Source organism: Glandiceps talaboti, chromosome 16 (assembly GCF_964340395.1).
Source record: "Glandiceps talaboti chromosome 16, keGlaTala1.1, whole genome shotgun sequence".
NCBI classification, from domain to species: Eukaryota; Metazoa; Hemichordata; class Enteropneusta; family Spengelidae; genus Glandiceps; species Glandiceps talaboti.
Window position 1 is genome coordinate 21,346,636 of NC_135564.1, and position 18,004 is coordinate 21,364,639.

Sequence of the window (18,004 nt, forward strand, 5' to 3'; positions counted from 1 at the left end):
ATATCGACTCATAAAATGTACAAAGTTATGACGTGGGATGTGTAAAGTAACAGAAAATCATGAACTGCTATGAAATACAATAAAATGTCAAGTTTGTCGATCCGTAAAAGTTTAGACGCAAAAAAGACTACTTGATTAACTGCCATTAATTAAGACTAATTGATTAACTGCCATTAATTAAGACTAACTGATTAATTAACTCATCTTTAAACTGTACACAATGACTGCACTGCAGGTTTAAACAGCTTGAAAAATTCTAAAATGACAACCTTGTTCAAAACTCTTAAGAAGGCACGAAAAAATGCACAATCTACTAGCGGAAAATGTCACATTCCTTCGTACTTTTACGGGCAAGTTTTATTTTACATCGTATCCCTGTATCAATCAAAGATGCGCCAACAAGTTTAAGACTATCACACTTCCAATAAATTTGTCGTAGACCAAGCGATGAACTAGTTCTCCGGTTATAACAAATCGGGGTGACTACATCAAAATCATGTCAATTTACTTATTTTACATTGATTAGTATTATATTGATATTCAAATTCGATAACAATAGCATTATGAAGTCGAATAGCTGTAAGATTTGACACGGTCTCGACAACGGAAATCATTCAATATTTAGTTGATGTAGAGAATAAAAAATGACTTTATTTCTAAACTTTTTGTGTGTCATAAGTAAGCCTAACCGACAGTATACTACATCAAATGATTGGAAATGTTTAAACTGAAGCAGATGACAAATATGTACAAATTTAATTTGGTCTTTTTGCATTGATTGGCAAAAGTAAGTCAGTGACTAAGTGGCAGTGAATTGCATTGCATCTATAAGTTGCACATTGAAAAAGCGGACGGAAAAGGGCAATATTTAATGACTGAGTGCCATAAGTTGGTCGATCGATCGATCGACAGACAGACAGACAGACAGACAGACAGACAGACAGACAGACAGACATTAGAAGGTTGTGGAAGAGAGGAAGAAAAAGCGGAGACACTGAGGCGAGGGAGAGAGAATATTCCTCATTTAGATGCAGATGAAACAAACGAAATGTTTGAGGGGAAAGGAGGAACGGGTACAGACAGTAATCGGGGAAAATAATCCCTGATATGGTAAAAGTTATCAAGTACTTGGACATGTAGTCTTCTGAACCTAAATTTAGTTACAGCTATCCGTTTCAGATGTTACTTGATTAAATATCTTGTAAATAGAACTCGATATATACTACATTTCAGCATTCATTTCTTTCCGAATGTTTTCAACTTCAGTTTCCAAGTCATGTGACGTGTAATGAAAACGGCCATTCAGGTCAAGGGTTATGTAGTGACAATAAAACAATATAACCTTGTAACAAAAATCAACCAAGTGAATAAAGATAATCATTAGGAAAAAATCACTTTGGTATTTCAGACACCGAGGGTTCTGATCCGTGTCACACATTGAGGCCCAGAAACATGCTATCAAAACCATAAATTGAGATGGTAAAATACAGAAGAGGGCCTTCCGAATTTCTCCCATCTCACTCTTTTCTTCGTCTTCTAGCTCTGATATCTGCTTGCGACATATCATGTTCTCTTCTTCAAATGACCCCTAAAATGTAAAATATTTGATATACTTTACTCAACCAATGACCACTCTACGAATACTAAACTTGTAAAATAGATAGCTCACGGTGGATTTTTAAAGTAAAATTAATACGGTAAGGCAGTCTACATATTTTATTAACATGGCGTGCTTCCATGATTAAAGTATTTGAGTTGTAAATATGCTGCACTGGAAAAGAATACTCTTTTACGCGAAATACTGAAGTGTTACCGGTACTTATGTAAACTATATAGTGGGATGGACAATGTTTGTATCCTAGATAGAGAACAGGACTGATTTGTTAGAGGGATCAATGTAGCTATGTCAATTAGAACATTGCAACCATCTCTAAGGTTGTACACTTTACTTTCTGTCTGGGACAGTATTTTGAAGTCATGCATGCGTACTCAACATGATTTCACGTCCTTAAAGATGACTTGACGAGTCAGTTTGAAAGATAGGGTTATGTTTGATGAAAAACAAAGTTTTAATTTATTTCACCTGTGTTGATGAGTTTTCATCATAACGTACAATATAACTTAGAAGCCATGTAAGACTGTAAATTCGGATGCTATGAATTCCTTACTTTAGAAGCCATGTAAGACTGTAAATTTGGATGTTATGAATTCCTTACTTTAGAAGCCATGTAAGACTGTAAATTCGGATGCTATGAATTCCTTACTTTAGAAGCCATGTAAGACTGTAAATTCTGATGTTATGAATTCCTTACTTTAGAAGCCATGTAAGACTGTAAATTCGGATGCTATGAATTCCTTACTTTAGAAGCCATGTAAGACTGTAAATTCTGATGTTATGAATTCCTTACTTTAGAAGCCATGCAAGACTGTAAATTCGGATGCTATGAATTCCTTACTTTAGAAGCCATGCAAGACTGTAAATTCGGATGTTATGAATTCCTTTTACTTTAGAAGCCATGCAAGACTGTAAATTCTGATGTTATGAATTCCTTACTTTAGAAGCCATGTAAGAATGTAAATTCGGATACTATGAATTAAAGAAAAGTACAAACGTTTTGCTGATAGACGAGAGTACTTCAATACAGCAAAACCAAGTTACACGCTCAGCTTACCATTCTCCTGAGAAGATTCCAACCACTTTTCTTCTTATTAAGTGCATATAATTTTTTGATTTTTGGTTCCATGAACCAGGCTCCATACACAGGCAAAATCACCACCAGATGCTCCAATATACTGAATGCATGCACGGTCTCCCATACTGGTGTCATGACAACAATGTCGTTGAAGATAAGGAAGATTAAAACGAACCTCTCAGCAGTCGTCAGAGATGAGAGAACGAAGGACTTAAAACCATCATCGGTTCGACGCCGAATGATGTATTTAGACATAATGAACTTAATATTGCGATCGATAGCTCTGCCAACAAAAACCATTTCAGTTTGTAGCATGGTGAATAAGGCGGTCAATGCTTTCATTATGATAGGTGTTATCGGGTACCGACATTCGTGACAATCGGTAGGACTTTGACCTATGGAAATGATAGTAATCTGGATTAAAAACCTAAGTTAACTTACATTCAAAATGTTTTTACTGTATTGACTTGCGTGTTGTTGTTGTTGCTGTTGTTATCATCGTCATTGTCGTAGCTGCTGTTATAGTGCTGGTAGTAATACTGAGTCGTAATGTTGTTGTTGTTGTTGTTGTTGTTGTTGTTGTTGTTGATGATGATGATGATAATGGTGGTGGCGGCGGCGGGGTTGTTGTTATTGTCGTCGTCGTCGTCGGCGTCGTCGTCGTCGTCGTTGTTGTTGTTGTTGTTGTTGTTGTTGTTGTTGTTGTTGTCTGGGGTTGTGATGCAGCGGCAGCAGCAGCAATGTCGGTAGTCGTAATTCTCGATATTAATTCTAGATCTATTGTGAGTAACTTGGTTGTATATTTATTGAGATACCTGTATACGATCGTTTTATGGCTGACACTATCATAATTCATTGTGATGTTATAAAATAAAAGACAATTATTAAATGACAATATACGTGTATTACTTACGAGCAAATGATTGGCCAGGTAAGATGTCTTTCCGTAGATTCAAGATATCTTCAATTGTCAAGTCACTGTAATCTTTGGTAAGAAAAAAAACATGACAGTCAACGTAATGGTTTAATTATGCAAAGTGGCAATCTTTCGTATACTTGATGTTATATAATAAGATGATGATGGTGGTATTGGTGGTGGTGGTGGTGGTGGTGGTGGTGGTTGTAGTGGTGGTGGTGGTGGTGTCCTCGTAGTTCACGATAAGTTGGGAAACGCACAGGTAGTGATTGTACACATCCCCTTTACATAGTGTATTTTGCTATCTTACAACCATTTAATCTAGATCTGTAGTCATGTGAAGGTGACTCATGCAACTGATAACTCATCACCTGTATGGACATGCATAGTCCATAGACGAATCACGTGTTCAATAACAGACCTGGGCCCAAGACGCCCTCTCATTAGCTGCACACTGCTGACCCAAATACATATAAATACATATAACAATAATAACTAATAAAACACGTCACAAGATATTGCAACGTGTTGTTGTCTGTACGTCGTGTTTTAATCTACATTGTGTGTTAACAACTTGTTGAATGTAAAGGAAACAACATAAATTCATATTATGCTGTTAGTATTTATTGCCGTGAGTCCATGGTACTTTGTAGCATTTCACTTCGTATCATCATGATTTGACGGCTAGAGTGCATTTAGTGTCAGAAAAATGATGTGCCTCTGTCAACAACTATGACTGATCGCCGTCAAAATGAACTGGCAAGTCTTGAAAAAAAAACGGCAAAGTGCGCAAAATAAAAACAATTGTAGGACTCTTCCAAGTGGCACTTAATCAAACAATTTGTTCCTACCTGTTGAATCATCATTGAAATATTTTACAATGACTTCTTTCACTTGTTCAACACAGTCTTCTCGTTTTATCAGTCTTATAGCGTGTACAAGATCCTCAAGGCTTCCCTTCCAACATTCAAGCAAAATTGCAAGAGTAGCTTGCTTATTTCTTCTCAGGTAATTCACACATTTCAGTGCTATCCCTAGCTTTTCTGCTAATAAACGACAGTCGCGTCCTAGTGGGTGTTCATTTTCAAGAGATAGACTTAATTCTTGGCTCAATTCAACACAGAAGGGAAGTTTTTGAAATTGCACGCTGCCGATTGTCAGTTGTGTCGGTAAAGGCATCGAGAGTTATGTTACACTCGTAAAAACTACGACGAGATATCGAGGGAATAATGTCGCGCGTTGCCAACTATTCATCGTTGTTGTTGCGGTCTGTCACATCGTACGTACGACTCAAGATTTCATACAACAAAGGGGCGTTTCAATGTAGGGTACAACTATTCAATGTTCGGGTAAGGAAGACCGTATATACTATCACACAAAATGTATTTCAACCGTAACTTATTCAGCGATCTCCAGTTAAGAAGGGTTAAATGATTGATATATTAATATAGTTGATGACGTCACGGCCTTCATATACATAGCCCGTAATTGTGAATACCAGACGTACTTACTTGTACGCGAAGTACATTAGCACACCCCTCCGAAAGAAGTGTAAAATACGGAAACTATCGGGGATTTCCCGACCATTGACCCCCACGAGAATTACTATCATGGGCTCACTGCGTGAGAATGATATACGCCGTCATTTAGCAGTGTACAATTACAATTATTTACAATTATTTATTCACCTTGAGCATTACTGCTCATCAGTAACGTACAAAAAACAAGAAAAATATACATGACTGTACACAGGAAAACATATCGTGGAGAATGAAAAAACAAAAAAACAAAAACAAAAACCCCAAAAGTATATATATTGCAAATAACACCTTACAGGATTCTTAAATTTCCTGCATGTCTCAAGAATTGTCCTAAGTTATACGTTTGCTTTACATTACGGACAGAGAATAACTGTACAAGTTTGAACACAGATGGTTTCTTCCAATAATATGGTTTAATGTATTTGGAGCGAAGGTCGGTGTAGAAAGGACATTTAAGAACAAAATGGTACTCGTCCTTAATGTCATTGTTACACTTTGGGCAATTTCTCAAATTCCTGGCTGTAGCTTGATAGCGTCCGGTTTCTATGGCTAAACTATGTGACGACAATCTATATTTAGCGATTAACTTCTTTAAATGCAGTGGTAGGGATTTGCATAAATAATATTGAATACAAAACAAATCATTTAAATGCTTATATAATATACACTTTGGTGAAGCTTCAATTTGAGCTCTGATAGTTTGTTGTGCCTGGTCAAAAATGCGTTGCTTTATAATTTCAAGATGACTTTTATTAGTACACTGATTTATCCAAACTTCACCAAAACCTAGAGATAGCAGTTCCTGCTTTATGAACGAACCCCAGTTAACTTCTCTGTAGTTTTCAACTCTGTCGTACATGTATTCATAACAAGATTTCAAAATACAGTTACTGGAAACTAACAATTTACTCCAATATTTTATCATATTGTAAGTTCTGGTATATTTAAGAGGGTATCTACCAAGCTCACTCTATACCATAACATTACATGTCGACTTTTTTACTCCAAGAATGCGTTTACAGAAATCAAGGTGAACTCTTTCAATATTTTGACCCTTGTGTAATCCCCAAACTTCTGACGCATATGAGAGAATACTACCAACGTAACAGTCAAACAAAAATAACAAAGTTTCATGGTTCAGGGATAGTGAAGAGGTGTTACGGTGTAATGCAAAAAGTGCCTTCCTACCCTGGTCCGCAAATTGTTTTTCCGTGCAAGAAAACTTGTTATTATAACTCAGCAACATTCCTAAATAAGTAAACTTATCAACAACTTCGACAAATTGTCCATCGTAAACCCATTGCTCATTAATTCTCAGTCTACCACCATTCCTGAAAACCATAATCTTTGTCTTTTCAATATTGACTTCTAAATTCCAGTTTCTCGAGTAGTCCAAAAGGTAATTTAACTGTTGCTGCAATCCTTGTACACTTTCCGAAAATAAAGCTAAATCGTCAGCATACATCAACAAGAATAAACTTAGAGATTTACACTCTAGAGGTATACAATCATTGTTTAGAAAACCCATTTCTAAGTCGTTAATATACATAGAAAATAATATAGGAGATAAAACTTCCCCTTGCATTAAACCTACTTTACTTATAAAATGATCTACTGCAACACAAGATCTGACGTTGGCATACATAGAACGAATGATAGATAGAATCTTCCCTCTAATTCCAATTTTTGAAAGTTTATGCAACAGTTTACATCGATTTACAGAGTCGAATGCCTTTTTGAAATCAATGAAAGCACAATATAGGCGCTTCTTAGATGACAGCGATTTAGAGACAAGGGTATTTAAGACAAAAATAGCATCTACTGTGCCAAAACCAGGCATAAACCCAAACTGTGCATCAGTAATTATATTTTGAGATGAAGACCATGTGAAAAGTCGGTGATTTATAATTGATGTAAAAAGTTTCCCTAAATGACTAACCAGACTAATTCCACGATAGTTATTGGCAATTTTACAGTCTCCTTTTTTAAAGATAGGTATAATTACTGAAGACGACCAACTTTCAGGAAAGTACCCTGTTATCAGTACACTGTTAAATATTCTCTGCAAAATTGGTAGAAGAAAATCTTTACACTCAATGAAAAGCTCATTTAGGATACCGTCTGGTCCATGACTCTTACCCCTTTTCAACTTATAAATAGCCTTACGAATCTCATCCTCTGAAATATCATTCTCAAGTTCATCAAAAAGAATATTTTGTGAGTCTACCAGGTTTTCAGCAACTGGCTCCGCATCAACATCGGTTGAAGATAAAGTTTTGAAAAACTCAAAAAAATTACATAAATTTACCTCAGTTTTCACCCTTTTCCGACGTGAAAACTTTTTAAAAAACTCTTTAGGATTATTCATTTTCAACTTGTCTAACATGTTACCCTCTGTACGTAAGTATGATCTCTTACGCTTACGTTCTAATGTCTTATATTTTCGTTTCTTGTCATTTAGTATAACATGATGACCATTTGTTTTATTACCATTAAATTGCTTAAGTGCATATTTGTAATCTCGATAACAACGTTTGAGTTCATCGTTGAACCAAGGTTTGTCAGGTACACACTGTGTCAAATTATGTCGATTAAATGCACCAGTTTCATTTGAGCGATGTCTAGCTTGGTTCGTTTTACAAAATGGTTTGAAAATCCCAGTCAAAGCTTCTGTAAACCTGTTAATGTTACTGTCCACTGTAGCTTGTGTGACAATTTCAGCCTCGTTGTAAGATGATTTCAGTTGGTCAAGGTTGACCCTAACTGCCTCGCGGCACTGTGGTGTGTTATCACTACACCATCTGTACACTTCACGTACCGTCCCGATGTCTGTATCCCCATTGGTATCTTCAGACATATGCAGATGTTTTATCACCAGTTCGATATGCAAAGATGCATGGTCTGAATATTCAGTAAAGTTAGAAACTATAAATTTGTTTATCAAAGGAAAAACTTATGTTGGTGACAACACATAATCAATAACACTCGTCCCACGTGCACCATTGAAAGTAAAATCACCACTTTGACCTTTTTCATGTCGACCATTTAAAATTCGTAAACCAGTAGCCTTGCATAAATTAATCAATCTAGAACCATACTCATTATATCCTGTATCAGGATTAACACGAGGTGATAGATTTGTATCACTCTCATATCTTAGCAAATTATCAGTGTTATTAATAACAGAATCATGTAAAGTATCCAACAGAATAAAATCATTACAAAGGCGGGTTCGACTATTAGTATCACCTACGACAATAACCTTGCCTAGGGATTGAAACAATGCTATTTGGCTTTCAATTTCATAGAATACGTCACAATCATAAAATTTATAAAAACTTGAACCTGTCGGTGGAAAATATACAAAGGTACAATACATATCAAAAAGGTGTGATGTCTAGTCACAATTTCGGAAAATTCATTTATTTACATTACAAACACTGCACACACATGCATACACACACATACACACACACACACACCTACCTACCTACCTACCTACCTACCTACCTACCTACCTACATACATACATACATACATACATACATACATACATACATACATACACACACACATACATACATACATACATACATACATACATACATACATACATACATACATACATACATGGAGACAGTCATAAACAACAAAACGATTATTGTTGGTGTTAATTATAGGAAACCAAATACATCCCACCAAGAATTTTTAAATAGTCTAGATTTGTGTCTTGACCAGCTGTCTGTCACAGGTAAAGCTTGTATAATCCTTGGAGATGTGAATATTGATACATCCATGAATAACACACCTGTTCCTGAGTATAACAATCTCCTAAATTCTTACAACTTTCATCAGTTAATTAACTCCCCCACCCGTGTCACGGAAACTTCTCGAACAATCATTGATCACTGCCTTTCAAACATCATGGACTATTTTATCAACTTTGGAACAATTCAGTCAGATATATCAGACCATTATCCTATTTTCTGCCTTATTAATCAACTCAACTCTGTAATGTATCAGGAAGCCCCCGCATCATTGTTCAATTTTAATAAGTATAACCAGGACGCCTTCTTAAATGACTTGACAAATACGTCATGGCAACCTATGTATAATTGCACGGATGCTAATAGTGCATACTTAGCCTTTTATGACATTTTTTACAAAATTCATTCAAAACACCTTCCCTATAAAAATTATAATAACCAGTCTAAGCCTACTCGTAAACCATGGCTTTCAAACGGACTTATCAAGTCGATACGTACAAAACATAGACTATTCAAAGTAATGCGAGATAATTCTCACAATGCATATCACAAAACAAAATACAAGGTATACAGAAATATTTTAACTAGGCTTCTGAAGTCATCCAAAAAAAGGTATTTCATGAACAGGTTTCAGTGGGCAAACGGTAACACAAATAAAACATGGCAAGTGATCAATGAAGTTCTAAATAAAACTACTAACAAACTCTCTCCACGTAAAATAAACTCCCAGATTTCTGGTAAAGGTGCTGTAACCCAAAGTCTTGATATCGCTGACGAATTTAACGAGTTCTTTGTAAATATTGGCACAAATCTAGCAGCAGGCATTACTTCATCTACTAACTTCTCTCAGTATCTTCGTGGCAACTATCCTGAGTGAGTCAATTTTCTTTCACCCAGTGACCGAACAAGATGTCCTGAATGAAATTAACAGTCTTGACCCACGCAAAGCCGTTGGCCTTGATACAATTCATCCAAAATTAGTTATACATGCTGGAAATGTTATTTCAAGCCCCCTTGCACATGTTATCAACTGTTCACTGAGCCAAGGGATTTTTCCTAGTTCACTAAAAATAGCCAAAATAATACCAATCTATAAAAAAGGCAACGCTGAAGAAATCAATAACTACAGACCTATTTCAATTCTTCCAATTTTCAGTAAAATCTTTGAATCTATCATTAACAAGCAACTTGTTCACTATCTTGACATTAAACATATACTCATTAACACACAATTCGGCTTCCGTAAGAAATTTAGTACAAAGCTTGCCATGGCAGACTTGGTCTCAGAAATTAGTGATCATCTTGACAACGGGTTTTCTACTTTTGGGGTCTTTATTGACCTCAAAAAAGCGTTCGACACTATTAACCACGAAATATTAATCAGTAAGCTACATCATTATGGGATTAGAGGTCTCCCTTTAGCATGGTTTAAAAGCTATCTCAGTAACCGACAACAGTCCGTAACAATTAATAGTGTCTCATCACCCTATAGACAGTTACAGTGTGGCGTTCCACAAGGATCGATTCTTGGCCCCATTTTATTTATAATTTATATTAATGACATCGCAAATGCAACTGACCAATTTCAATTCCGTCTATTCGCAGACGACACGAATTTATTTAAATTTATGAAGGATAATAATATAAACCTTACCCAAACCAATTGTGACTTTCAAAAGGTTTATGATTGGTGTCAAGCAAATAAACTTACGATCAATGCTGAAAAAACAAATTACATGATTATTAATACATCCCACAGGAAAATCTCAGTTGAGGGTAATATAGGAATAGACGGGAATGAAATGCAGTGCGTCATGTCATCAACCTATCTAGGAGTTACTCTTGATCGCAATCTTACATGGAAATCACATATCCAAAATGTTGTTAATGCTATCACCCGAAAAGTTGGACTTATTGCACAGTTGCGACACTATGTACCGAAAGCCATTCTCTTGTTATTATATAACACACTCATTTTACCACACATTACTTACTGCCTAGAAATATGGGGTAATACCTATGCAACTTCCTTACAGCCAATACTTTTACTTCAAAAGAAAATTGCTCGCCTCATTACTTTTTCTGACTTTCATGCTCATAGCGACCCTCTTTTCAGACAACTTGGTATTTTAGACATTTATAAACTATGTAAACTGCACACATGCGTTTTCATCTTTGACTTGTTGAATAATCACTTTGCCCATGATATAACGCATTACTTTAAAAAACCTCCTCACATGTATCCCACCCGTTTCGCGACTCAAAATAATTTCTCTGTCCCTAAAGTTAGCTTATCTCATAGTCAACACAATATCAAGTATGCAGCTGTAACACACTGGAATTCACTCCCAGACTACATAAAAAACATATCCTACAGACATTCATTCAAACATGCCTTAAAAGCTTACTTACTTCAATAAGTAAGTAAGTACTTAGTAATAGGTACTTCAATGTATGTATGTATGTCTATCTTGCTGTTGTTGTTGTTGTTGTTGTTGTTGTTGTTGTTGTTGTTGTTGTTGTTGTTGTAAATCCTATTTATTCGTTCATGCAAGCATTATTTTGACAATTATTCTTATCACATTTTGTTTATTTTTCCGCTACCTGAGTTTTACCCAGTATTTTCGACTTTATAACTCATTCTGTAAGGGTTGTGGGCTTGACTAGTTCTGTAGAACTATTCCTACAACCCCCACCAGGTCCATGTAATTACTGATGTACATGTATTTGATTGAATATTCTTTGACTTAATTTAATTTATATATTTTGTTAATTTATTTGTTATGTATGTTTTTTTCCTGGTGAAATCAATAAACCAAACATACATACATACATACCTACCTACCTACCTACCTACCTACCTACCTACCTACATACATACCTACATACATACATACATACATACATACATATTACATACATACATACATACATACATACATACATACATACATACATACATACATACATACATACGGGTCTAGGGGTCTCCCCCTAGAAGCTTTACAGGTTTTGTTTACTCTTAAAGCCCATTTTAGGCTATTCAGACACTTTCAGGCAATAATTTCCAAGCTTTACAAGACAGTACCATCAAGTATCACACACTATTATTTATAACTTACATACTTACATAGAGTTGAAATATGTTCTTAATCATTATAGTAAAGGTCAGCACATCTAATGGTAGTATCATTGGTAGGAGAGATTTGGAGTTTTAAGGCAATTTTTTTGACTATCTTGGCAAACATTTCACATCTTAAAAGACAATATCATCTCAAATTAGCATTGGGTGAAAATCCTTAAGAAAAGTTTAATACCATACTGATTGTTGGTTGGTTGAATGCATGAGTGACCTCTGGAGGTGAGGGAGTCCTAGGGGTCTCCCCTGCTAGATCCGGAGAATATTTGGTTCTATTAAGGCAATTTTTATGCTATTCATAGCCTTTGTGGTAATATTTCAAATCTTACTTAAATGGGGCATTAATATTGCATGTATAGTAAAGTTACTGGTACGTTAGAGAACTTTAGGTGGTCATACCTAGTGTATAATACTTAATAGAAACTGGAATCTGATGAGATGCGGTGATTTGTAGTGTTGATAACATGTAGAGTCCAAAATAGAAAGTGCATGTCCTCTTCATACTGAAGAGTAGAACGATTTAGATTAACTTCTTTTATAAACTATCTCTGAAGATTACCATTACGAAACCTTCAAGTTCACTTTTGCCCCAAACTGCAATATAAGTGAAGCATTGATTGTGAAACAGCCAAGCATTTACATGAAATGTTCTGTAACTAGTGTGGTAGGTAGATAATACATATATATGTATATGTATAGTTATGTTTGAACTCTTACATGAAGTAACGTTAAAGAATTTATGTAAGAAACAGGGACAATAATAAATTATACATGTACCAGTCAGTTCAGTCAGGCTATATGCCATTGTAGAAAGGGATTTTTTTCTTCCATCACAATCCAAAGCACAATGCCCCCCTATCCACAATTTTCAAAACAGCATGACCCCCCTGTCAATTTCAAAAACAGGGTGACCCCCTCCCAATCCACCCCCACCCCCCCCCCCTCCTAGGCCGAAGAAACTGACCGGTTCCTTAGCTATAGATGTTGAGCAAGGGTAAGATGGGAAATGACTGTTAAATGGATGGCCTGTTCCCCAGCGTTTAAAGTTTTTACACAATGTAGTTTACATTTTTGGCCTTAAATTTCAATATCTTTCTGTTACCTCAGTATCGCAAACAATCCTAAAAATCTTGTTATGGCCTGTATTTTGTGTTTATAACATTTTAACCTCGTTTTGTTTTACACGAGAGTAAAATATAAGCTATGTACGAGGTTACTTTAATCATTTAAAGTTACATTAATTTTCAATTGAATGGGATGAAGCCGAAGGTAGACCCATGTCCACTTTTTTGTAATTTTTACACATTTAAAGCAATCGACAAACTTGATTTCAAGTTGGTCCAGAGGAAAAAGTGTCTAGTGATAAAAAATTATTTTGTAATATTCTAAAAGGGACATATTTTCCGATATTTCATGATAGTGTATTGCTTCTTCTCTACTATGATCTTACCAGTATGTGTTGCGCTTGGAGACAGACAAAGGGAAAATACCGCAAATAAAATTTGACTAGTAAGTGCCCAGAAGGCTACTTTGACCCGTTTCTCAAAATCAAAATTGTCGTCATCAGACACTACTACCTTCATTTCTTAATTAAATACTAGTGTGATTATCCATGACACAAATTTAAATGTGATACAGTTCAAAAAAGAGTTCTACCTTGAAATAGACAGTTTTACTACAACGCACACAGTTACTGGCGATACGGTGTGGAACTCATGTAGGAGTTACAGGCATATCAATATACTGTTACGGTACTGGAATAGGCTACTCAACTTAGATGAACAGAGATTGACAAAATGATATATTTTGGATTCGCTGATTTTTTTATTTACTGTATGTTTATCTCTCCCTGGTAAGGCGTCAATTTATGTAGTCCGAATGGTTGGTGAAAGCCATTCAGAAAACTAGATTACGAACTTAAAGCAATACATACTTTTCAGCTTTATAATCAGTTTTGAACTGTATGTAGTGTTAAATCTCTCTAGGAGTCAACGCCCGCTCATGGCTCAACTTTCAGGTGTGTTGCCTCTCCACATCGGTAGGTTTCGACATGAACCTGTCGGAAGGAGAGTATATGTGAGTTCTGTCATGCTATGGATGCCGTTGAAGATGAAACACATTTTCTTTTGAGTTGTGATTTTTATACTGATTTGGGAGCACTGTAGTTTGATTTTGCCGATGACATTAAATTTGTAAATCTTTCTGAAATATTTACTCGATGATAAAGTTCAATTACCTCTAGTATAAATTCATTATGGCTGCATTTCTCAGAAGAAGAAAACAGTTCGCATAGACACATTTAAATATTATTTATTTTACTATTCAGATTATTTGTACTTTTTCCCTCATTATTTTGTAAATATTTCAAAGTGACTTTGTATAGGCCCATTGAGCCAAAACCTCATGTCACTATAATCAATAAATTAACCGCATCCACCAAATCTGTAAATAACTTTCAAAGCCATTTTAGTGCCAGAGCCAATGCTTAAAATATAATAATAAAGGTTTTTGCCCCCGATAGAGTCGTTACAATTCAGCAATTCAAAGCAGATATCAACGCAATGAACTGTCAAAACACAACTAAGTGACATAGAAGATAAATATCCGTCGTGCGTGCATTCTGCATTTGGAGTTAATTATGCGAATACTATACAACTGAGACTAGTTCATACCGTAATTAAAGGAAATACATGTAGTGGATGGTGATTGCAAAGCTGAGTGTGATGGCAATGGGGAATGTTGCTAGACAGAGATGACACAAGTACATTATATTTGTTGTAGAATGAAGGTTAGGCTTGCAACTAATAAACGGAAGAGGGAATATTCACAATGTCTTTATTATAGAAGTTAGTTTTAATAACATATCAAAATGTCGACACTAATAGTTATAATACTGATCATGAGTGTCCTCGCAGGGACTCGGCCGCGTTATTCGAGACCATTCTTCTGAAGGAATTGTGTAATTTCAGTAGGGTATAAATCATGGCTATCACGTTTATCAGATTCCTAAAGTCGGCTGTTATTTCTGTTGCGCTGGTGGTCAGGTTGATATGTGTGTCAAACAAAGTGTATAGGGGAAGCTGTGAATAATGTGATAAGAGTGTACCTAGAATTATACCATGGCATGGATAGAGGGTCCACAGTGATTTCATATCTACATGGCCTTTGTTGTTGACCACGCAAGTTACGCATTGATTACTGAATATTCATTAAAGTTGCTAACAAGTCACAGCTACTGACAGAGAGTGGCTTGAGAGAATAGCTAATTACAGCACAAAATGTCTATCTCTTCCTGATAGGACAAAAGCTCTAAGCATATGTTGCCTACTTAGCCAGTTTACGCGTGAACAACACGGTATTACTTTCAAGAAATAGATGCGTTAGATCGGGAATGAGCAAAAAACTCTCGTTCAAATTATGACGTTTTCGTTTGTAAACCGTTCTGGAAATCATTCCTACTATGACAAAATTTATGGAACGCCCAGCGCACATCATATTTAATAATTAATTCTATTAATTTCAGCGGCCACAATATCATTAAAGATAAATAACAAAAAAGTCAAGACGACTGTTGACAGTTTAGTGGAAACTCAAATATATGTATTGTTTAGTATGGTCAAAGAAAGTATTCAGTGGTGTACATATCACTTTTGAACTTATCAAATTGAAGAAGAGAATAATTGCATTATTGTCAATACATTTCTTCTCTTAAAAATTCCATCACGATTCTTTTTAATTATTGTCAGTCGTTCGGATGTGGCTTGCAGTTTATGTCAGAGACATATATTAAGCAGTTAAAGGGATATTTGAGTGTAAAGTTAAGAACGACATATTTATGTTTGTCATCAGCAAGGCGATTACATCATGTAAAATGTATTATTATTAATTTCTATTCAGTATTCAACAAAGAAATTGTATCGACACAATCGATTGTTATTGTCCAAAGGAGCACTCTGACCTGTTTAGTTATCATTGAAATCTTCAGACTTGAGTCAGCAACATAATTATTTCAGATTATGTTAGATGGTCATGTCTGTTATCTATAAGAATAAACTTGAAGCCTATTATATTATATCATATCCTCACCTATTATATTATATCATATCCTCACCTATTATATTATATCATATCCTCACCTATTATATTATATCATATCCTCACCTATTATATTATATCATATCCTCACCTATTATATTATATCATATCCTCACCTATTATATTATATCATATCCTCACCTATTATATTATATCATATCCTCACCTATTATATTATATCATATCCTCACCTATTATATTATATCATATCCTCACCTATTATATTATATCATATCCTCACCTATTATATTATATCATATCCTCACCTATTATATTATATCATATCCTCACCTATTATATTATATCATATCCTCACCTATTATATTATATCATATCCTCACCTATTATATTATATCATATCCTCACCTATTATATTATATCATATCCTCACCTATTATATTATATCATATCCTCACCTATTATATTATATCATATCCTCACCTATTATATTATATCATATCCTCACCTATTATATTATATCATATCCTCACCTATTATATTATATCATATCCTCACCTATTATATTATATCATATCCTCACCTATTATATTATATCATATCCTCACCTATTATATTATATCATATCCTCACCACCAAATGCAACAATACAAAATAAAATAATCATTTTCAAAATGTGTTCATTTTCTATGTGTCACTATCAAGGACTTGATTAAATAACAAAATATTTGGCAAATGTTCATTTCGTGAGTGTAATCTGGTCATTTGCATAATTAACATTATAATTAATAACTTTTTAAAAAAGAATTATCTCAAAATTACTCATAGCTAGTGCATATGTTACTTATGTAGCCCTTGTACATCATATAGGCTAGTTTACACCAATTATTAACAATTTATTTTTTCATTATTCAGGTATTATAATAAATACTTTGTGACTTCATAACCATCCTTTTTGGAGCACTTTCAGATTACATCAGGTAATCTGATACGTTCATGATAGTTTAAAGGGTCTAAACGGTATATGTCGTTAGTAACAAATACTACAATACTGCCTTACTTAGAAGACTTGTTATTTTATACCGTTATTGCTAATGCTATGATGTAAATCTTATCGGAGTGAAGCTGAATGACAGAGATATATAATTCGATCTGTTTACAATAATAACATCTGTGTTGCCTCTTCATTCGGTTTATAAGTTTATTTAAAGCCCTCTCATTAAAACATTACACGTATTAACTGTATATGCTTTAGACGTCAGACATGCATTCTCCGGTTTAACAAGCATCTTCTACCGGGCTGTCTTACATGGAAATATTGTGGTCTGATGTTTATTACACATGTACAAATTACATGTTAGTGACTTTTCGATTTGCTATACTTTTAGCCACTGTGGTATAAACGCGTTTTGGGCGTATACAAACCCCTATTCAGATGAAACTTTCCCTTTTCGTTTCTCATTCGAAGAAATACAAATATGTGATACCGTCATCCTGACCTTAAATAGCCACACACAAAAACGATCACAGTACTAGTTTGTTTGAAAGAACTACTACTCTAAGTTGCCCCTAGCTTTCATTTTAAAAAACATCGTTACAACGACGGTTTACCTCACGGTTTGGAATGAACAAATGCTGCAGGCATATTGCCTGGGAAGAAAAAAAATTGGAAGGATATAACTTTTTTTTTAGGGATCTCAAATTACACACAACTAGGTAATACTTTCCTTATGTGGCCCCTCTATATCAAATAGACTAGTTTGCACCAATGAATATCAACTTTTTTCATTATTCATGTGTAATGATACAATATTTTGGGACTCCATTTCCTTTTACCTAGAAACCTTTTGGAGTACTTTCTTAATATCAAGGCATATACTAAGTTCATGATAGTT

General features: G+C 34.9%; 1 protein-coding gene across 1 annotated transcript; it reads right to left on the reverse strand.

The window, feature by feature from the left end:
- LOC144447547 (uncharacterized) lies at positions 1 to 4,861 on the reverse strand. The gene is made up of 4 exons (XM_078137595.1): positions 4,461 to 4,861; positions 3,607 to 3,678; positions 2,673 to 3,088; positions 1 to 1,588 (listed from the first exon to the last, which is right to left on the reverse strand). The coding sequence occupies exons 1-4, from the start codon at positions 4,786 to 4,788 to the stop codon at positions 1,223 to 1,225; spliced, it is 1,182 nt and encodes a 393-aa protein (XP_077993721.1). The 5' UTR covers positions 4,789 to 4,861; the 3' UTR covers positions 1 to 1,222.
- Positions 4,862 to 18,004: the final 13,143 nt, after the last annotated feature.

Excerpts from the sequence above, each read along its gene's own strand:
- LOC144447547 (XM_078137595.1), bottom strand. The coding sequence starts at position 4,788 with ATGCCTTTACCGACACAACTGACAATCGGCAGCGTGCAATTTCAAAAA. Across the intron at positions 3,089-3,606 it reads ACCTGGCCAATCATTTGCTC|GTCAAAGTCCTACCGATTGT; the intron begins GTAAGTAATACA and ends TCATTTCCATAG. Across the intron at positions 1,589-2,672 it reads GGAATCTTCTCAGGAGAATG|GGGTCATTTGAAGAAGAGAA; the intron begins GTAAGCTGAGCG and ends TTTACATTTTAG.